Raw genomic sequence first — 22,822 nt, 5'->3', positions numbered from 1 at the left:
GTATCTGGACTGTATACTTTTTGCATGCCTTTTAATCCAGTCCACAGGAGGAATTGAGAGATTGTGTTCAAATTCCTGCAAAATGAGATTATCGGACTAGGTAATTGCTCCAGACCCTTCTCTTCCAGGATTATGCTAATTTTTTCAAAGATAATGCCTTTTATGCTTGGCCACAGAGATTCCCTTTTCTTCCTTTCTTTTTTTTAAGATTTTATTTATTTATTCATGAGAAACACACACACACACACACACACGGAGAGAGAGAGAGAGAGAGAGAGAGAGGGAGGCAGAGACACAGGCAGAGGGAGAAGCAGGCTCCTTGACCCTGATACAGGACTTGATTGTGGGACTCTGGGACCCCACCCGAAGCCGGAGGCAGACGCTCAACCACTGAGTCACCCAGGACTCCCCCCTTTTCTTCCTTTCCTAATGAGACTTCAGATTTGGAAGGTAGCATTCAGAAAACTTCATTTCAGAGCCTGTGATCTCTTCCACCTTCCCTTCCAACATCTCTTGCCATTGCTTTTCTGCCCAGTGGTTTCATTCTGCCTCCTCTCAACCCTAAAAATTTGACCACAGTTCTGCTCTTTGCCCCCTTTTTTAAAAGTTTTATTTATTTATGATAGTCACAGAGAGAGAGAGAGAGAGGCAGAAACACAGGCAGAGGGAGAAGCAGGCTCCATGCACTGGGAGCCCGATGTGGGATTCGATCCCGGGTCTCCAGGATCACGCCCTGGGCCAAAGGCAGGCACCAAACCACTGCGCCACCCAGGGATCCCTCTTTGCCCCTTTCAATGTAAAAGGTTTATGTTCTGTTTTCTTTCCAAATAATTTTTAAGTGCCTAGGATATTGGCTGCAGATGGAAAGTGCTCAACATGTATTTGAGTAAGGAAGGAGAGAAAGAAGCAAAAAGGAAGGAAGGAGAAAAGAAGTGAAAGAGAAGGAAATGATGTGTAACTCTGTAACTTAAATCTGTAAATCTAGTGCCACATTTTAATGGCCTGCTTGGTTCCTGTGTATTCGGCTAGTATCTCAGTATATTCCCAGTGTAATAGCTCATAGGTAGATAACAGGCTGCACATTTAGGAACTGTTGCTTGGGCAGTATCAGTGCTAGTTGTAGAATTTTTCCAATTAAGGTATTTCTTACAAATTAAGTAAACACCTAGTTCAAGTGTATGCTTTGATAAACATTGGCAGGTGTATACAATAATGGAGCCACTGCCACAATCAAGAGAGAGGACACATTCTAAAGTTCTCTTGTGCCCCTTCAACTTGATCCCTTCCTCCCCCATCTGACCCCAGGACAACAATCAATCTGGATTTTTTTGGCATTATAATTTTTCTTTTTCTAGATTGTATAAAAGATTCATATAGTATATACTCTTTGTGTTTGATTTCTTTCACCTGGCATAATTATTTTGAGATTCACACAAGTTGATGCACGTATTGGTAGTTTATTCCTTTTCATTGCTGAGCAGTGTTCCATAGTTTGGGTTATACCACAGTTGTTTATCCATTCACTCAAAAATGGATATTTGGATTGTTTCTGGTCTTTGGCCATTGCGAATCATGAAAATAGAGATTTGAATATAGTAACAGACAACTGTCTTTTCTCAGGTAGAAGACCTATTAGGTGATCTTTTCATACCCCTCTTAGCACTTGCATTCTATGAAGCACCACTTGTCAAAGGGAAAATAGTCAATGCAAGAAATCACATGTAGTATTTTCTACATAAGGTACTCTGCTAAGTACTTTACAATTATTGCTAATCCTCACAATAATTCTTTGAGATAAATACTATTACCTGTTCCACAGATGAGGAAACTGAAGCACAGATAGGGTAAATACTTTGTCCAAGATCACACACAGTTACTAAGAAGAGGAATTGGGATTGCAAATGACATTTTGACACCTTCACCACTGTCCTCTGCTGCCTCCCAGAAATGATGATTTCAAGGTAGTGAAATAGGGATTATGAACCATTCAAGAGTGACCATTTGAGGTTTATTACTTAGTCACTTAAAAATATTATAAATAATCACAATAATATGACACACAGTATAACTCTGTATTGTGGTGCTCCTAGAGATTATCCAGATGCTTAATATTAGATGAGGGCAATCCTACGGAGTAATTCATCCTAGAGGGATGGATTCGGCAATGCAGATTGAAGTTCACAAGCGGTGACTTTATTTCTGAATAGCAGCAAAGGGATAAAAAGATAGTAAACCTGTGGGCAGCCCAGGTGGCTCAGTGGTTTAGTGCCACCTTTGTCCCAGGGCATGATCCTGGAGACATGGGATTGAGTCCCACGTCGGGCTCCCTGCATGGAGCCTGCTTTTGTCCCTCTGCCTATGTCTCTGCCTCTCTGTGTCTCTAATGAATAAATAAATAAAATATTTTTTTTAAAAAAAGATAACAAACCCAATGGGCCGTGTAATTGACGAGTTTGCATTTTCTGAATTAGGTTGTTAACCTTCTCTGAACGTGCAATGTTTTGTGTTTATTTTGGGTGATGTAAATCTGGGAAAGAAGTAAGGAAGAGGAAAGTAAGAGGTAGAAGCTGGTCACACATATTATACATGCCTATCTGTTCCTTCCTTGGAGGTTTTTCTCAGTTTCTGTCCATGACTCTCTCCTCGTTCTACCTCTTGTCTTAGTTATCTTGTTCTCTACTACAGCTTCACATAGTAAGTCTGACATCCCTTAGATTAAAGTTAGAATTGTCAGCAACTTGTTGGATATTGTCATATGGCTATTCATAAGACATGTTAACTCCGATGTAACTAAAATCAAAACTCATTATAATGCTTTCCCAAAGATTTCTCCATACTTTCCTATCATGGAAAGTGAGTGGTATGCCATTTTTTTCTAGTCATTTGAATTAGAAACAACACAATTCTCATTCATTCTTCGCTCTAACAACTACATTTAATTTTTTTTTTATTCATTTATGATAGTCACAGAGAGAGAGAGAGAGAGAGAGAGAGAGAGAGAGAGAGAGAGGCAGAGACACAAGCAGGCTCCATGCACCGGGAGCCCGACGTGGGATTCGATCCCGGGTCTCCAGGATCGCGCCCTGGGCCAAAGGCAGGCGCCAAACCGCTGCGCCACCCAGGGATCCCCTAACAACTACATTTAAGCAGTCTTCAAGTTGTAGCAATTCTGCCTCCTATGCCTGTTCCATTCCCCCTACTATTGCATCACTTCGTCATTTCAGTATCTCTTGCTGGGATTATTACAATAACCCTTCTGACTGGTTTGCCCAAGTCCAGTGTATTCCTCCCCTACCCCCTATCGTATTTCACCCAGAGATAATGCTATCTTTCTAAAGCAGAGCTTGGATCACATCACTCCCCTCAAAAAGCTCTAATAATCTTCAGTGCCAATTGTAATAAAGTTCAAAATCCCTTCTGTCCTAATTAAATTGTTTGCCTGTTTACTTTCTTTTAAAGATTTTCTCTGTTTATTTGAGACAAAGAGAAACCGAGATAGCAACAGAGATAGTGAGAGAGAGCAGGAGCGGGGAGGAGAGGGAGAGGCAGGCTCCCCAAGCAGGGAGCTTGGGGCTTGAACCCAGGATCCTGGGGCTTGAACCTGGGACCCTGGGAACCATGACCTGAGCTGAAAGATGCTTAACTGACTAAGCCATCCCAGGTACCCCTTGCCTGTTTATTTATTTTTTTTGCCTCGTCTTGCAAGTCTCCTGCAGTCAGGGACTAGTCTTATGCATGTGTAGCCACTTTTTAGTATCGCAGTAACTTCAAACACAGTGTCGTACTCATAGTCGAGTTCACATATTAAATCAACAAAACGATGATACCCATTCAGGAAGGATGGATTTGAAGTTTAAAAGTTTAAAACACTAGATGTTTTAGTTAGGAAATCATGGGTGACATTCTAGAAAGCAATGTAAGCAATGTGATGAGAATTTCATTGGACAAAGGAAGGAGAGAGATGATTGGAAGGATAGTTGCCAGAAACTCATTTATTAAGAATTCAGATGGAGGATATTAAGCTCAGAGATCTACATTTTGGAATATGCAGGTGATGTTTTCAAGCCAGCAGTTCACTCCAGATGTGTGTAAGGATGGTCTCAGAGTATTGGAAGTTAAGCAGGTCAAGTTGCTCCTTCCAAAGCTGTGCTTGCTTGCTTTTGCCTGAGCCATTGGCTTAGTAGCGCCAGTCTTCTAGAAGGAAGATTGATGTTGAAGGCCGTCCTGGCAGCTCTGTAGGAATTCACTAAGTGCCCCACATTTTCAGGCTCCATTCCTGAGGAGTTCACAGTGTCCATATCAATTAGCTGGCAGGGCTCTGAGTCCCCGAAATGGTCTTTTATGCAGTGAAAGTGGCATTGAGCCAGCACTGGCTACCCCAGTGACAAACCATGCGCTCATGTCCCAGTGTCCATAGACACCATGAACACTTTAGAGCGGCCTGGCTCTGAAGCAGCCATCCCATTGGAACTATGCCCTGCAGGAATTGCCTCCAGGATATTATCTTGGAGCTGAAATTCTTTAAAGTCACACTATCTTGTCTGCTACTCTTCTTCTACCTATAGACTTTTCTCTCATAACTAATAGATGACTGTATTCAGTGTTTTTACTGTGCCTGCCACCATATCTTTTACAGGCATACTTTGACTTCTTCCCCCCCCAAAATGCCATGAGATGTAGGTATAATGCTGATTTCTATCTTGCATATGAGAACACTGAGCACTAGAGGAGTTAAATTCTATGAGCTTACCGGGCTCATAGAATTTGTTAGTGGCAGAGTACTTGGGAAAGTGGGATTTGACCCTGGTGTAGTCTCTAGTCAGAACCTGTGCTCTCCACATTGCACAATGCCATATCCCCTTGGCTACTTTGGAACATAAGTGCCATTCCTGGTAGGACTATAAGCACGTGAACTCACCAGAGCAAGTGGAAAATTCTGAGATGCTAAAATATTTCAAACTTAGCAATTGATGGGAGCCACTTGCACTACAATTATTTCACCATTCAGATACATTGTTTTAGCTCTGCATATAAAGTACAAGCATTTGGGGAAACAGTGGTTTTATGTAAACTCACCCAAATTCCCTAACTTTAATACCAGCTTGCTGCCTCTATCCCCTGCCCTTTCCTTCCCATCTGTACTGGTCACAATCTCTAAGCTAAGAGAACACAGCTAGCTGCCAACAGAAAATTCTCCCACAGATCCTCGTTCTCATAGGAAGTATAATGAAACAGTGCCAATTCATTGTTTTCTTGGTCTATTGTCAGCTTTCCTTGAAGACCAATATAATTACATCAATATTCTTCCTAATCCCTTTTTCTTTCCCTCCAAGTGATTCAAAGGAGATCCAGTTTTCTTCATTCCCTTCACTTTTTTTCTACCACTAGTTCTAAATGAACTAAAGAAAGATGTATGACCTCATTTATCAAGACGATATAGGATTCCCATATGTCTTTGTTTTTTTTTTTTTTTTTTTTTTTTTTTTTTAAGATTTTATTTATTTATTCATGAAAGACAGAGAGAGAGGGAGGCAGAGACACAGGCAGAGGGAGAAGCAGGCTCCATGTAGGGAGCCTGACGTGGGACTCGATCCCGGAACTCCAGGATCATGCCCTGGGCCGAAGGCAGGTGCTAAACTGCTGAGCCACCCAGGGATACCCAGTTATTTTTTTTTTTTTTTTTTTTTTTTTTTTTTTTTTTTTTTTTTTTTTTTTTTTTTTTTTTTTTATTTTTTTTAACTTTTATTGGTGTTTAATTTACCAACATACAGAAAAACACCCAGTGCTCATCCCGTCAAGTGTCCACCTCAGTGCCCGTCACCCATTCCCCTCCAACACCCGCCCTCCTCCCCTTCCACCACCCCTAGTTCGTTTCCCCGAGTTAGGAGTCTTTATGTTCTGTCTCCCTTCCTGATATTTCCCAACATTTCTTTTCCCTTCCTTTATATTCCCTTTCACTATTATTCATATTCCCCAAATGAATGAGAACATACACTGTTTGTCCTTCTCCGATTGACTTATTTCACTCAGCATAATACCCTCCAGTTCCATCCACGTTGAAGCAAATGGTGGGTATTTGTCATTTCTAATTGCTGAGTAATATTCCATTGTATACATAAACCACATCTTCTTTATCCATTCATCTTTCGATGGACACCGAGGCTCCTTCCACAGTTTGGCTATTGTGGCCATTGCTGATAGAAACATCGGGGTGCAGGTGTCCCGACGTTTCATTGCATCTGAATCTTTGGGGTAAATCCCCAACAGTGCAATTGCTGGGTCGTAGGGCAGGTCTATTTTTAACTCTTTGAGGAACCTCCACACAGTTTTCCAGAGTGGCTGCACCAGTTCACATTCCCACCAACAGTGTAAGAGGGTTCCCTTTTCTCCGCATCCTCTCCAACATTTGTTGTTTCCTGCCTTGTTAATTTTCCCCATTCTCACTGGTGTGAGGTGGTATCTCATTGTGGTTTTGATTTGTATTTCCCTGATGGCAAGTGATGCAGAGCATTTTCTCATGTGCATGTTGGCCATGTCCATGTCTTCCTCTGTGACATTTCTCTTCATGTCTTTTGCCCATTTCATGATTGGATTGTTTGTTTCTTTGGTGTTGAGTTTAATAAGTTCTTTATAGATTTTAGAAACTAGCCCTTTATCTGATATGTCATTTGCAAATATCTTCTCCCATTCTGTAGGTTGTCTTTTAGTTTTGTTGACTGTATCCTTTGCTGTGCAAAAGCTTCTTATCTTGATGAAGTCCCAATAGTTCATTTTTGCTTTTGTTTCTTTTGCCTTCGTGGATGTATCTTGCAAGAAGTTACTGTGGCCAAGTTCAAAAAGGGTGTTGCCTGTGTTCTCCTCTAGGATTTTGATGGAATCTTGTCTCACATTTAGATCTCTCATCCATTTTGAGTTTATCTTTGTGTATGGTGAAAGAGAGTGGTCCAGTTTCATTCTTCTGCATGTGGATGTCCAATTTTCCCAGCACCATTTATTGAAGAGACTGTCTTTCTTCCAATGGATAGTCTTTCCTCCTTTATCGAATATTAGATGGCCGTACATTTCAGGGTCCACTTCTGGGTTCTCTATTCTGTTCCATTGATCTATGTGTCTGTTTTTGTGCCAGTACCACACTGTCTTGATGACCACAGCTTTGTAATACAACCTGAAATCTGGCATTGTGATGCCCCCAGCTAAGGTTTTCTTTTTTAAAATTCCCCTGGCTATTCGGGGTCTTTTCTGATTCCACACAAATCTTAAAATAATTTGTTCTAACTCTCTGAAGAAAGTCCATGGTATTTTGATAGGGATTGCATTAAACGCATAAATTGCCCTGGGTAACATTGACATTTTTACAATATTAATTCTGCCAATCCATGAGCATGGAATATTTTTCCATCTCTTTGTGTCTTCCTCAATTTCTTTCAGAAGTGTTCTATAGTTTTTAGGGTATAGATCTTTTACCTCTTTGGTTAGGTTTATTCCTAGGTATCTTATGCTTTTGGGTGCAATTGTAAATGGGATTGACTCCTTAATTTCTCTTTCTTCAGTCTCATTGTTAGTGTATAGAAATGCCATTGATTTCTGGGCATTGATTTTGTATCCTGCCACGCTACCAAATTGCTGTATGAGTTCTAGCAATCTGGGGGTGGAGGCTTTTGGGTTTTCTATGTAGAGTATCATGTCATCGGCGAAGAGGGAGAGTTTGACTTCTTCTTTGCCAATTTGAATGCCTTTAATGTCTTTTTGTTGTCTGATTGCTGAGGCGAGGACTTCCAGAACTATGTTGAACAGCAGTGGTGAGAGTGGACATCCCTGTCTTGTTCCTGATCTTAGGGGAAAGGCTCCCAGTGCTTCCCCATTGAGAATGATATTTGCTGTGGGCTTTTCGTAGATGGCTTTTAAGATGTCGAGGAAAGTTCCCTCTATCCCAACACTCTGAAGGGTTTTGATCAGGAATGGATGCTGTATTTTGTCAAATGCTTTCTCTGCATCTAATGAGAGTATCATATGGTTCTTGGTTTTTGTCTTGCTGATATGATGAATCACATTGATGGTTTTACGAGTGTTGAACCAGCCTTGTGTCCCAGGGATAAATCCTACTTGGTCATGGTGAATAATTTTCTTAATGTGTTGTTGGATCCTATTGGCTAGTATCTTGTTGAGAATTTTTGCATCCATGTTCATCAGGGATATTGGTCTGTAATTCTCCTTTTTGGTGGGGTCTTTGTCTGGTTTCGGAATTAAAGTGATGCTGGCCTCATAGAACGAATTTGGAAGTACTCCATCTCTTTCTATCTTTCCAAACAGCTTTAGTAGAATAGGTATGATTTCTTCTTTAAACGTTTGATAGAATTCCCCTGGGAAGCCATCTGGCCCTGGACTCTTGTGTCTTGGGAGGTTTTTGATGACTGCTTCAATTTCCTCCCTGGTTATTGGCCTGTTCAGGTTATCTATTTCTTCCTGCTCCAGTTTTGGTAGTTTGTGGCTTTCCAGGAATGCGTCCATTTCTTCTAGATTTCCTAATTTATTGGCATACAGCTGTTCATAATATGTTTTTAAAATCGTTTGTATTTCCTTGGTGTTGGTAGTGATGTCCCCTTTCTCATTCATGATTTTATTAATTTGAGTCTTCTCTCTCTTCTTTTTAATAAGGTTGGCTAATGGTTTATCTATCTTATTAATTCTTTCAAAGAACCAACTCCTGGTTCTGTTGATCTGTTCCACAGTTCTTTTGGTCTCGATATCATTGAGTTCTGCTCGAATTTTAATTAACTCTCTTCTTCTGCTGGGGGTGGGGTCTATTTGTTGCTTTTTCTCTAGTTCCTTTATGTGTAAGGTGAGCTTTTGAATTTGAGATCTTTCCAGTTTTTGAATGTATGCTTGTATTGCGATGTATTTCCCCCTCAGGACTGCTTTTGCTGCATCCCAAAGATTTTGAATGGTTGTATCTTCATTTTCATTAGTTTCCATGAATCTTTTTAATTCTTCCTTAATTTCCTGGTTCACCTTTTCATCTTTTAGCAAGATGGTCCTTAACCTCCACGTGTTTGTGGTCCTTCCATATTTCTTGTTGTGATTAAGTTCTAATTTCAAGGCATTATGGTCTGAGAATATACAGGGGACTATCCCGATCTTTTGGTATCGGTTCAGACCCGATTTGTGACCCAGTATGTGGTCTATTCTGGAGAAAGTTCCATGTGCACTTGAGAAGAATGTGTATTCAGTTGAGTTTGGATGTAAAGTTCTGTAGATATCTGTGAAATCCATCTGGTCCAGTGTATCATTTAAAGCTCTCGTTTCTTTGGAGATATTGTGCTTAGAAGACCTATCCAGGGTAGAAAGAGCTAGATTGAAGTCACCAAGTATAAGTGTATTATTATCAAGGTATTTCTTGAGTTTGGTTATTAATTGGTTTAAATATTTGGCAGCTGCCACATTCGGGGCATATATATTGAGGATTGTTAAGTCCTCTTGTTGGATAGATCCTTTGAGTATGAGATAGTGTCCCTCTTCATCTCTCACTATAGTCTTCGGGGTAAATTTTAATTTATCTGATATAAGGATGGCAACCCCTGCTTTCTTTTGAGGACCATTTGAATGGTAAATGGTTCTCCAACCTTTTATTTTCAGGTTGTAGGTGTCCTTCTGTCTAAAATGAGTCTCTTGTAGACAGCAAATAGATGGGTCCTGCTTTTTTATCCAGTCTGAAACCCTGCGCCTTTTGATGGGGTCATTAAGCCCGTTCACATTCAGAGTTACTATTGATAGATATGAGTTTAGTGTCATCATATCTATTCAGTCCTTGTTTTTGTGGATTGTTCCACTGAACTTCTTCTTAAAGGGGAATTTTAAGAGTCCCCCTTAAAATTTCTTGCAGAGCTGGTTTGGAGGTTACATATTCTTTCAGTTCCTGCCTGTCTTGGAAGCTCTTTATCTCTCCTTCCATTTTGAATGAAAGCCTTGCGGGGTAAAGTATTCTTGGTTGCATGTTCTTTTCATTTAGGACCCTGAATATATCCTGCCAGCCCTTTCTGGCCTGCCAGGTCTCTGTGGAGAGGTCTGCTGTTACCCTAATATTCCTCCCCATAAAAGTCAGGGACTTTTTTTTTCTTGCTGCTTTAAGGATCTTCTCCTTATCTTTGGAATTTGCAAGCTTCACTATTAAATGTCGAGGTGTTGAACGGTTTTTGTTGATTTTAGGGGGGGATCTCTCTATTTCCTGGATCTGAATGCCTGTTTCCCTTCCCAGATTCGGAAAGTTTTCAGCTAGGATTTGTTCAAATACATATTCTGGCCCTCTTTCCCTTTCCGCGCCCTCGGGAACCCCAATTAAACGTAGGTTTTTCTTCCTCAGGCTGTCATTTATTTCCCTTAATCTATCCTCATGGTCTTTTAATTGCCTGTCTCTTTTTTCCTCAGTTTCCCTCTTTGCCATCAACTTGTCTTCTATGTCACTCACTCGTTCTTCCACCTCGTCAAGCCTCGTCGTTAGGACTTCTAGCTTAGATTGCATCTCATTTAATTGATTTTTAATTTCTGCCTGATTAGATCTAAATTCTGCAGTCATGAAGTCTCTTGAGTCCTTTATGGTTTTTTCTAGAGCCACCAGTAGCTGTAAAATAGTGCTTCTGAATTGGCTTTCTGACATTGAATTGTAATCCATATTTTGTAACTCTGTGGGAGAGTGGGCTGTTTCTGATTCTTTTTTTTGAGGGGTTTTCCTTCTAGTCATTTTGCTCAATGCAGAGTGGCCAAAAACAAGTTGTATTGGGAAAAGGAGAAAAAGAGAGAGAAGGAGCGAAAAGAGAAAAAGAAAAAAGAGAAAGAAGAAAAAAATAGGGGAAAAAGAGAAGAAAAAGAAAGAAAAAGAAAGAAAGGAGAAAAAAGAAAAAAAGGGGGGGTGGGGGAAGCAATCAGAAATCAAGAAGAAAGAGAGAAAAAAAAGCACAAAACAAAACAAAAAAAACAAAAAAAAAAAACAAAAACAAAAACAAAAAAACAAAAAACAAAAAAAAAACCACGGGGGAGTATCTTCCGATTCTGTGTAGTTTAAGTCCCTTGACTTCCCTTGGAACTGGTCCGTCTCGCTGGTCTTCTGGGGGAGGGGCCTGCTGTGCTGATTCTCAGGTGTTGGCACTTGGGGGAGCTGCTCTGCCCCTGCCTGGTGCAGGGCTCGGTGGGGGTTGTTGACCCCGTGAGGCCCCGGGAGGAAGCCACAGTGGCGGGGGCAGCTCTGGGACCCTGGATCCAGCCCCCGCAGTAGCTCCGGGGCTCTCCTTCTGCAGGGCCTGGGGGCTCCGGGGCGGGGCCGCTGATCTGCTCAGTTCCAGGCAGGAGCGTCCTTGCTGTCCTGGGCCCTCCCGGCCTCTGCCTGTCCCGGGGGAGGCCGGATCCTGGGCTGTGTCCCGGCGCCCTGTGCTCCGGGGCCTGCGCTGTTGGATTCGCGCTCCCGGCGGTGCAGCCCCCTCCGCGGAGCCGCCGCCCGAGCCTCTCCGAGCTGTTCCCGGAGCCGCGCAGCCCCCTCCGCGCGGAGCTTCTTCCTCTGCGCGAGCCGCCGCCGCTGAGCTGTTCCCGGAGCCGCGCAGCCCCCTCCGCGGAGCCGCCGCCCGAGCCCCTCCGAGCTGTTCCCGGAGCCGCGCAGCCCCCTCTGCGCGGAGCTTCTTCCTCCGCCCGAGCCGCCGCCGCTAAGCTGTTCCCGGAGCCCCGCAGCCCCGCAGCCCCCTCCGCGGAGCCGCCGCCCGAGCCCCTCCGAGCTGCTCCGGGCCCCGCCGAGCGCTGCAGCCCTTAGGGAGCTCGGCGCATCTCCCGGGGCGCAGTTCCTCTGTTACTGTCCCAGAGAGCCCGAGGGCGTCCCCGCCTTTCTGGGGATCCTGCTCCAATTCCCGGGGAGCCCCTTTCCGCGGGGAAGGTTGGTGCAGCTCCTGCTCCTCCGGGACGGGGCTCTCCTGTCCTGGGGACACTCGCCCCGGCCTCAGCCCGGCTCCTCGCGGGGCCCCTCCCCCTTGGAGGCCTTTTGTTTCTTTATTTCTTTTTCCCCGTCTTCCTACCTTGATAGAAGCGCGAACTCTTCTCACTGTAGCGTTCCAGCTGGTCTCTCTTTAAATCTCAGGCCGAATTCGTAGGTTTTCAGGATGATTGGATGGTTTTCTAGGTAATTTGCTGAGGACAGGTGACCTGGAGACCCTACACCTCCGCCATCTTGCCCCTCCCCCCCCAGTTATCTCCCATATGTCTTTGAGTTGTGCTGTGTAGACATCAGCCTCACCCACGGGCTAGACCCTCTCCTCACCAACACTGCCTTCCCTTCTTCCTCTTCCTCCTCCTTTTTTTTCTTCTCCTTCTCCTCCTTCTCTTACTCTCTCTCTCTCTCTCTCTCTCTCACACACACACACACACACACACTTTACTCCTTATTAATGAGTCTTTGAGTTAATGGCCTTAGAGACTTTCAAATGAAACAGGATGGTCCCTTGTGCAGTTGGGACCCTGGCAAGAGAACAGTCATGGGGGTGAGACTTGTTGAGTTGGCACTGGAATGTTTCTGATGTAGGTCAGATAGGAATTAAGTGGCACTGACTCAAAGGCCCTGTTTCTCACTTGGCTTGCGTGCCCTACCTGACCTTCACTGTTGACATGTTCATAGTTTGTTTCTAGCATTCGGGTATAGTTGTTACACATCTGTAGCAATGGCTGTCTAGTACATTCTTTGTTTTTCAGCAAAGTCTAGCCGTTTCCCCTTCATAACTGTCATGAGAATAAAGTGGAAATCTATATCTTAAGTGCAATATAAATAATAAGATAAAGTGGAAATAGAAATATCTTCCCATTACCCGGCTATGATCAAAAACCTTGAAGGGACTCTCAGCCAGAAGGCTTTGGGAGCCTATCTGTCTAGTTTTGAAGGCGAGCCTGTGTATCTCTCGTGGAATCCTTCACTGACTTTTCTAACTGTTCTCAGGCTGAAAACCGCTTCTAGCTCTGAGTGCTGAACCTTCCCATCTTGGAGGTTCTTTTCAGTAAGTCATCCAGAAACCAGCCATTCCTAACAAGTCTCGCTGTAGCTTATGGCTTTCCAGCAATACTTTTGACTTGGGAGGGAAATGATAGGATTCATTGGTTTTGCTGCCTTGTCTTCTTCATCAATGTCATCTTCCTTCCCAGGGACACAACAGTCATCAGCCACTCTCCTAACACCAGCTACGACACGGCTCTGGAAGCTCGCATTCAGAAAGAGGAAGAAGAAATCTTGATGGCCAACAAGCGTTGCCTTGACATGGAGGGCAGGTAGAAAATCCATCCGGACCCTGGTAGATCTGAGAAGAAGGTATCAAGACCAGATAGATCAGAAGGGAAGGGCAGACGTCTTCATTCACAGCTGAAAAACCTGACAACACAGCTTCCCCTGACCCCCACAACCCTGCCAGCCTGTTACTTGGGATTTGAAATGCAGTGACCTTTACCTTGCTTTCCCCGTTGGCCTTGGTAATTGCTTTCCATATTCCCTCTGCCAGAACTGTATCGCTGGTATTTGCACTCTGGGGTATTCTTTCTAGCATCGGACTTCAGCCCTGTGTTACAGCAGAGTGCACAGTAAAAAAACATCCATTCCAACTTGGAGGTAGGGCACCTGACACCTCTTATAAACTCATGATCATTTACTTATTAACTGAAATTGTGGCCCATTCATAGAGGTTCTTATCTTCTCACTAAATACGTTGTTCCCCTGACTCCAGTTTGTCACTATCGTACCCACTACATTGATTTACCTGCTCACATGCAGCTTCCCCCACAACCAGTACCTTCCTTTGGCCTCGTGAGGTTTAAGCAACAACTCTCACATGCTCTACTATGTTCGTTTGGGTGTGGAGAAAGGCATTTTAAAAAGCATGGCACACTGTCCCTTGCTTTACAACCCAGAAATAACTAAAGCACCCCTTAGTTGAAAAGACACTGGAAGCTTAAGTCCATGAAGGCCATGAGACCAGAACATGGAGGTAGCAACATCTTTATATGTTCTCTATCTTTGACTCCTAGGATTAAGACGCTTCATGCCCAAATTATTGAGAAGGATGCCATGATCAAAGTACTCCAGCAGCGTTCCCGGAAGGAGCCAAGTAAGACAGAGCAGCTGTCATCCATGCGACCAGCAAAGTCTCTAATGTCCATTTCCAATGCTGGATCAGGCTTGCTCTCACATTCTTCCACCCTGACTGGCACCCCCATCATGGAGGAAAAGCGAGATGACAAGAGCTGGAAGGGGAGCCTAGGTAATGACAGTAAAGACAATTAATGTGACCCATTTAAAGAGAGCCCTGGGGATGCCTGGGTGGCTTAGTGGTTGAGCATCTGCCTTCGGCTCAGGTTGTGATCTTGGGGTTCTGGGATCAAGTCCCACATCAAGCTCCCTGTGGGGAGCCTGCTTCTCCCTCTGCCTATGTGTCTACCTCTCTTTCTGTGTCTCTCTTGAATAAATAAGTAAAATCTTAAAAAAAATAAAATAAAGATAGCCCTGACTTAGATATGTGCCCATTCAGCAAGGAAAAGGAGCAATGGTCCACATTCTAGCGAGGATGATATATACCAGGTTGGGTTTCTATCCTCCTGAAAGGAGCTCTTCCACATTTTGATATCTCACTGAGAGAACATTGATTGAATCCAAGGCCTTCAAAGATAAGAGTTCTGAGTTCTCCTTGGGTGGGAAGGAAGATAACTTCAGTTTCCTTTTAAAAATTCTCAGATCTGACCTTGCCACTTGAGATCTTTAGTCTTTGTCCAAAGCCCACGTGAGCTTCATGTCAGTCAAGATTTCAGAATTCCAGATCTTCTCTGTTCTTTCCTCCTATATAATAGAAGGACTCAGAGTTCTAGTTAAGCTAAATGATGCTGGGTGGCAGGTTTTTGTTATCAGAATGTTCTGAGATGAGAATGGAATGTACTTTTTCATTCCATTCCTGTCCATGCCTTACCCTCTAATCAAAACCCCAGAAATATCATGGACACCATGAGGTACATTTTTAGATCCTGAGAAAACCAGCTTTGTATTTTAATTTTAGGTCTTTTTGTTGTTTCTGATATCCCTCTTGGTTCTCGGACACTTGCAGTATCCCTTGGCTAGAGGACGCTTTCCAGGGACCACGGTCTTGATTAGAACCTTCATTTACAAAATTATTTTCACACTCATCCATGACTACAAACTTCTTTCCCCAATCCTTCCCAGCTGTCTGGTAGTGGATGATGTGGGTGATAAGTGGAACTGACTAGAAGCATTCTGAAAGCTCACTGGAAATCAGTGGCCGTTGGAAAAAAATCAAAACTGATTCACAGGACACCTAAAAGTGTTATCCACGGTGCTGGGGTGGAGAGTGAGGACCAGGTGGGATGAACCTGCCACACCCGCCTTCTGGGTTCTCCGGAGGCACAAGGAAAGTTCCTCCTGAACCTTCTACATGGAAGAAGAGGGCCAGTAGACGTGTGCATCTGGGTCCCAGGAACCCATACCTGCCTAACCCCTGTCTCTTTCTCCCCTATAGGTATTCTCCTGGGTGGAGACTACCGCGCGGAGTCCGTCCCTTCCACCCCGTCGCCGGTGCCGCCGTCCACGCCCCTGCTGTCTGCTCACTCCAAGACGGGCAGCCGTGACTGCAGCACCCAGACGGAACGGGGAACGGAACCAAACAAGACCGCCGCTGTCGCTCCCATCTCTGTTCCCATGCCAGCTGCTTCTGCCGCTGCTGCTGCCGCCATCACTGCCAACGCAGCCACCAACACTGCCACCGCTGCCGCCACCACCACCACCATGGTAGCCGCCGCTCCAGTTGCCGTTGCTGCTGCCGCCGCTCCAGCTGCCACTGCCTCTGCCCCATCTCCGGCCGCTGCCACTGCCCTCGCTGCTACTGCTGTTTCTTCAGCTCCCGCCACTCCGATTCCCGCTGCTGCCTCTGCTGCTGCTGCTGCTGCTGCTGCTGCTGCTGCTGCTGCTGTTGCTCCCACTGCTGCTGTTCAGGTTGCCTCAGCTGCTCCGGCTCCGCTTCCAGCTTCGGCTACTGCTCCAGTTTTGGCTCCGCAAGCATCTCAGGCTTCTGCTTCGGCTCCAACTCAGGCACCAACTCCAGCTCCGGCTGCGGCTTCTCCTCCAGCTCCAGCTCCAGCTCTGGCCCTGGCTCCAGCTGAGGCTTCTTCAAGTCCAGCTGCCAGTTCTGGGTCCCGTCGTTTGTCTATACCAAGCGTGACCTGCAATCCCGATAAGACAGGTAATGATTTTTTTTAATAAATTAATTTTTATTGGTGTTCAATTTACCAACATACAGAATAACACCCAGTGCTCATCCTGTCAAGTGTCCCCCTCAGTGCCCGTCACCCATTCCCCCCACCCCCCGCCCTCCTCCCCTTCCACCACCCCTAGTTCGTTTCCCAGAGTTAGGAGTCTTTATGTTCAAGACAGGTAATGATTGTCCATACTGGGGAAGCTTTGGGTTCTGCCCTCAATTACAGGTGGTTTGTTGACCCGCTGGTCACTTGGCCACAGTCGTTCATGTGCTAAAGGGAATGGATCACAAGGCACAAGGGCAGCGTCTGTAAATGGCTTCTTGGGACACCAGGATGGGAACCGGGGTGAGCCAAGGCCCTTCTCCTAGTAGAAGCAAATGTTCAGGTGGACACGGGGAGGGGGTGTCAGGCAAGTCTCACTTTGCCATTGGCTTCGTGGCTCGGAAGGTGTCTGTTTCTAGGAATCGTCACCTTATCCCTAACTGCTTTCTAATCCCCTGTCTCTGTTTAGATGGCCCTGTTTTCCACTCCAATACTCTGGAAAGGAAAGCTCCCATTCACCTCCTGGGACAAGAGCCTGATGCAGAGATGGTAGAATATCTCATCTAAACGGCACATCCGAGAGCTGCGGTTGCTCAGCAAGAGTGCTTTTAATCATTTTTCCCTTTTGTTTGTTCTTATTTTGAGGGTGAGGACTAGGGTTGGGGGGGATGTTCTTTAAAGGGGCTTTCTATTGAGACGATGTAGTACTTAAGTAACACCATACAAACTCCAGCCTAGTCTGGTACACACTTAGAGCGTTACCTCTAAAGACCGATTAATCAGACTGTGCTCTGAAGTTTATTGTTGGGATTTATACAAATGCTAGGACTGTTAATGGCTGGATGTACATGAATGTTTTCAACATGTGTCATTTTATTTAGCCTTGCCATATTCCAGATCATTTTTATTGAAGAGCACAGTACGTTTGGAAGGCAGTGTGTAACATGTAGTTCAGAAGTGGGAAGCCAGAGAGAATTTGCACGTGTGCTGTTTTGTACACTTACCATCTAGGCAGCATCCAGAGAGAGAGAGCTCTCATCTCAGGCTCATGGAAGAGAATAGTTTCGGGAGCTATGTAAGCTGGAGAAAAGGCAGGGGATATTGGGGTGTGGAAGGGTGCTGGAGCTAATTTTCCCTCCCGATTTCCCAGCTGCCCTGTGCCAGGAGTTTATCTTCATTTCAGTGGTGCTTTGGAAGTGGATTCTTTTGGTTCCCTCGTGGAAGTTCATACATTTCATATATATACTCTGGAGTAATTTATGCATTTGGATAATTAATATATTGCTTTCAGATGCTAGGAGAGTAAATTAGCTGTGTGATGATGTATAACTTCCTCTTTCGTAGGGAGTTAGACCATCAGAGGCCTTGATGGAGAGTTGCATGAGGTGCTGTGTGTGGCCACCAGCACAGCTCGCTTGCCTTTCCTGAGACCAATCTGCTTAGCGTTTATTTCTTCTCCAGCACAGACTCACTGGCTGTGTCACCAGTCTCAAATTTCCAGTCATTGGCAAAACGAGGAAGCATTTCTGGTGATGGGCCGAATGCTTTGAATCTCTGGTGACTACCCTGAAAGAACTTCTCGTGTTTTCCCCAATTCTTAGCATACGTTTTAAAAGGCATAGTTGACTATCACCTCCAAGGGAATAGCATCAGAAGCCCAAAGTACTGTGCTGCAGCCGGGGAAGAGATGGGCTGTAGATGTATCCTTAGCTATGCCGTCTTACAGCCAGTGACTCCATCTCAGAATACCTTTGGAGAGCAGCAGGAAATGCGCATGTGGATAGGGACCAAGGAGGCCATGGCTCCAAGCTTTGTCATAGAGCTGCCTCCAGGGATGCAAAATGGCTGCTGATTGCCCCCGGTCCCTGCTCTGTGTCACCTTTCTGCCCTTCATTAAGGTGACACATCTGCAGACAATGTCATTAAGATCAGTTTTCAGGGGTAGGGGAGGGTGAGGGGAGCGGGGGGGTACTAGGTAAAGGGTGGGGGGTAGAACTTTGGGGATGTGTTAGTTAGAAGCCAAATAGAAGAGTAGGCCTGATATATTATGTTGTGGGGCATAGTGGCCAGAAGGAACTGTAGCAGTAGAGCCCTACCCCCTCAGTTTAGTGATGAGGCGTGTCTGAGACCCAGAGAGGTCACGTGACTTTTTTCAAGTTCACACAACACTGCTTTCCATCCTGCCAATTACCATGCTTCTTTTGGGAAACCCTTATCCACAACAAGCCTCGTTTTAAGAAAAAGCATCTTCATGGACCAGGGCATACGTATTTTGTAAGATGTCCCTGGCTTGATTAGTCTGTCTGAGGTTCTAAATTCCTACCTTGCCTCTCCTGCAGTGCCTTTCTCAAGGTCTCCCCCTGGTCCTCATTTCAGCAGAGTCACATGAAACTCCCCCTGAAGAAATTGACCTCACTTTTTCTCTTGCTGTGGGATTGGCTGTCTCAGGTCATCTTAGAGGGTTCCTCGGTGACCACAGGAATGGCATATTTAAAATGATTTTTCTGCCATTCCTAATTCTCTTCCAGAGGAATTATTTTGTGGGGTAGAGGGAGAGTGATATGATTTTCAGCCAGTATTGACATTTGAATAATGAAGTGACCATCCTACACATTAGTCCTCAGTCGTCAAGTGAATCCCAAATAGAAATTAAAAGCGTAGTTGTGTTACTTCTAATTCACTTCTCATTCATACTGTCCTTTGGCCATAAGGGAGAAAGTCCTCAAATAGTAGAAGCCACAAGTAGCAAACTTCAGGACTGCTACTTTCTAGACAAATAAATTAATCCAAATAAAATTAAACCTCTCATCTACTCCTTTTGTGGTTATAACACATTGCCAGAATTTTTGCTAGCTCTAGGAGCCCTGATTTTAATCACATTCTGTAAGGTGACAAATGTCCTACATTCCACACTATGTGGCAGCCATCTCTTTGGACTCATGTATTTTTGGGAAAGGAGGAAGTTCTTGGCTGAGGGCTACCTTGAACTTGCCACAGCATCTCTGCCCCCTCATACCAGAGGCAATCCTTTTGGGCTCAGTTTTTACTCCCAGGTAATTTGCTAAAGTGATATCGTACATCTAAGAGATGGAAGAAGTCCATGTCAGTGTATTCTGTTTACAAAGAAGGTAGATTCAGCCTTTTCAGAGAATCTCTAATAGGTGTCCTTTTAAAAATTCCGATTTATGGGAGAAATGTCATGTTAGTCACCTTTTCACAGTTGTGTGGATATGTAACATTTGGGGGCTCTTTCTGGACTCCCACTTATCTATGCATTTTACTGGAACCTCAGGACAGAAGGGTGACCTTGTTGTCTTAACTTGTACTGCCTGGTGGTCTCTGGGGACCTTTTAAGTCAGTTGTACCCCAATGTCCCATGTACAGAAAAACTTCATTAGAATGAACTTTACTTGATATAAAAACTGCTATTAACAATTTTTTATTAAATAAAAGTAGCTTCAACATTCTTTTTAAAATCATGTATCTGAATTGTTGTTTCAATGAAGGATTTATTTTCCATGCTGCTTTTGAGCTTTGGGATGATAGGATAGCAGAAATGGAAATATCTGCCATCATCTGCCATAGGAAACACCAAGTGTTCTTTTGTTACACAGTTGGGTGGGTACAACAATTGGAAAATGAACAAACTGTGCAAACTACTTTTTATGAAGAGCCTAAACACTCATAATGCGGCAGCTTAAGGTGTATACATAGGGACTAACTTTTATAAATGATATTCTCGTGTCTGTTAGCCATACAATCTCCTGTTATCTCAATTGCTTATTCACATATGAAATGTGTTACTTCAAATGTGTGCATTTTTCCTAAACATGTTTTCAAAGGAAGGCATCCACTATGGGCTAATTGCCATCGATTTCAGTCTGCCATGATCCTTGGAAAGAGATCTCTCGAGTGTCATTCATCATCAGTAGGACAAGTGTCAGAAGTTTATTTTTTTCCAATAGCAACAATGGGTGACATGGAGTCATCAAACCTCCTTCTGGCCTCCCTTGTGATTAATGGCATGTGTTTATAAAATGGATACCTGGGGTTGGCAGATGGCTAGAGAAGAAGCACCTTTGGTTGAAAATGTATGTGGCCCCATAATGATCGAGACCCTGTTCTGTAATTGAGCTAGTTCCAATAAAGTTAAGCAGGTTTGAATCCACGTTGTGCCTATCTTTTCACTGACAATAAAGTTAGCTATTTTAAAGTACAGTGCTGTTTGGTAAATGCTTCGGTGTTTACCCAACAGAGGCTTTATTTATGAGGTATCGGTGATTACCTCCAATTTAGTATGCACTGAAATTGCCTTTCAAGGGCAGCATGCGACAGAATTTACATTTGCTTAAAGTATGGAATGTGATTATAAAGTATTAAGTAAGACAACACCACAGGCCACATGCTCTAACCAGTTCCTTTCTGTATTCAGGCAGCATAAATTAAAAGCTTTGCGTCTTTTTATCTCCTGTTACCAAGGGATAAAATGATGGCCACCCAAAGCAGAGAATTCATCCTTTAGTTAGCAATTTGGAAGGCCCCCTTGATGTTTCTTTTGTACCCTTGTTCTTATGCCAATTCATCAGTTTTGGTTGAGAGAGCTTGTTATTAAAAGCAAATCAAAACTGCAAACAAGTTGGCTTTTTTCACTGAAAATGTTAAAGCTGCCTTCACACTGCTCTCCCTGCACCTCCTGTTTACTGCTAGGTCCCACCCTGCTGAGGACGATGAGATGCGCCATGAGCTGGGCTCTGCAGTGACACTTTTTACAGTGAAATTGGTTTGATGGGTGTTGCAAAATGGGTGGGAAGAGGATATAGAATTCACGAGACTCTAAATTTGATTTGTTATGACGTTGGGCTGCATTCCCTTCATATTTATGATGAGTGTGTTGGAAACTATGTGTGAAAGCCCATTAATGCTTTTTCAGGACGAAGAAGATGGCATCAAGTCAACCACACCTTCTTACAAAGCTTTGTGAAGCATTTCTTTCAGAAGTCTATCGTGCCCAGTTCTTAATGAACTGTCATTTGCAGGGAGAAAATTCAGTGTTCCTCCAAAAGTGACTGAGATTGCATTGTAGGAGCTTTGTAGATATTAGCTGGTATTATAACTGATGTGATCATCTGGGTGGGTACTTCATCTCCCCTTCCCCTGGGCCTCCCCTACTGTGATGAGCTATTCACAGTCTGAGTTACACAGTTGTAGAAAAAAATACTTCCTGCTTCCCACCTTCTCCCAGTCCATCTTCTCTTGCAGGAAGGTTTTTATGGGAAAAAAGTAGTGTGATTTAGGTTTAGAATACTTTCTTCTGTGCTTGGCAGTCACCTTGATACTTGAGTGAAGACTCCTGGGGGACAAGACTCAGTTTCCAGAAAGAAAGCAATACTAAAATTTCATACCAGTACTTGCCTGTCAGGTGCACAAGCCAGCCAAATACAGGGTCTTTATTTAGGCTCCCATGTTTTGTTTTTTTTTTTTGTTTGTTTGTTTGTTTGTTTTTGTTTTTGTTGAGTGCTCCTAACAATGGCTTCAGGCATGTTTGACTTGTTGAATAATGACATATAAGATGTTGCTATTACATAAAAGGCCCCAAAATTTAAAAAAAAGAAGAGTTCATGGTTCTGATTTACTAGAGAAAACGACACATAGACATGCACATACATATATTTATAATTCGCTGTGGCACACAAAATGAAAAAAGTTTGAACAAGATTCAGAACTAGTGCAAAGGACAGTATGATTGTTGGGACAGTGCAGAGTATGTGTGTGTGAGGGGGGTGGGAGGATTAAGTTGAGCTTTGAAGGATGTGTTGGCGTTAACCCTAACAGCAGGAATAGCATGTGCAGAGGCAATGTCACTTTGTTGGACCTGCAATCAAACGAAGACCACTGTTTCCAAGATCAAAGGCTGGAGAGAACTACTCCAAATTTCAACACCTCTTAATGGAAACTTACAAGCTCACTCTATGAGGCAGTAGAAGGTACTGGTCCAGTAGTCAATATAACATGGGAGTTCTAGTCCTATGTCTGCAGCTAAACAGATGTTTGCCTTTGGATAAGTCACTTCACAGGATCAGAGAGGTTTATTAGTAAAATGGGGTAAGAATCTGTCCTTGTGGACCTCGTGAAGAGGGGATAAGAGAGCTTCACAAAATGAGAACATAAAAAGGTGCCAGTCAAAAACAATGGGCCGAATCTATAAGGATGAGGTTTCTGTAACTTTCTATTAAAGAAAAACTCAAACATACACAAAACATAATAGTACAAGGCACCTCTGTGTGTCTGTTAGTGGGCTTCAGCATTATCAGTACATGGGGACTCCTTCATTTATAACCTCTGCCCATCTTCCCTGTATTACTTTGAAGCACATCCCAGACATCATACCATTGCATCCATAAATATTTCAGTATGCATGAAAATGAAATTTTTAACAATGAAAAGTGTAAAGTGTTACTCCTGGAACCAAAGCATATAACCAAACAAGACAATAGCATGTCTATGCTTTGCC

The 22,822-nt window shown here is 43.8% G+C and overlaps 1 protein-coding gene across 5 annotated transcripts in view; it reads left to right on the top strand.

The window, feature by feature from the left end:
• The window catches only part of AMOT (angiomotin), a 71,894-nt gene extending 51,419 nt beyond the window's left edge, over window positions 1–20,475 (top strand). For 4 of the 5 annotated variants that reach the window (XM_041741065.1, XM_041741063.1, XM_041741064.1 and 1 more), the window contains 4 exons: window positions 13,165–13,287; window positions 14,038–14,270; window positions 15,534–16,253; window positions 16,781–20,475. In XM_041741065.1, the coding sequence (XP_041596999.1) occupies window positions 13,165–13,287; window positions 14,038–14,270; window positions 15,534–16,253; window positions 16,781–16,878 (1,174 nt within the window). In that variant the 3' untranslated portion in view covers window positions 16,879–20,475. The remainder of the gene's footprint in view (window positions 1–13,164; window positions 13,288–14,037; window positions 14,271–15,533; window positions 16,254–16,780) is intronic. The other variant, XM_041741066.1, reaches the window with a different exon arrangement.
• The last annotated feature ends 2,347 nt before the right edge of the window (window positions 20,476–22,822 follow it).

The sequence above is a fragment of the Vulpes lagopus genome, chromosome X (assembly GCF_018345385.1).
Source record: "Vulpes lagopus strain Blue_001 chromosome X, ASM1834538v1, whole genome shotgun sequence".
Lineage (NCBI taxonomy): Eukaryota > Metazoa > Chordata > Mammalia > Carnivora > Canidae > Vulpes > Vulpes lagopus.
Note: the sequence above shows the minus strand (reverse complement) of the source record. Positions and strands in the feature narration are given on the sequence as shown.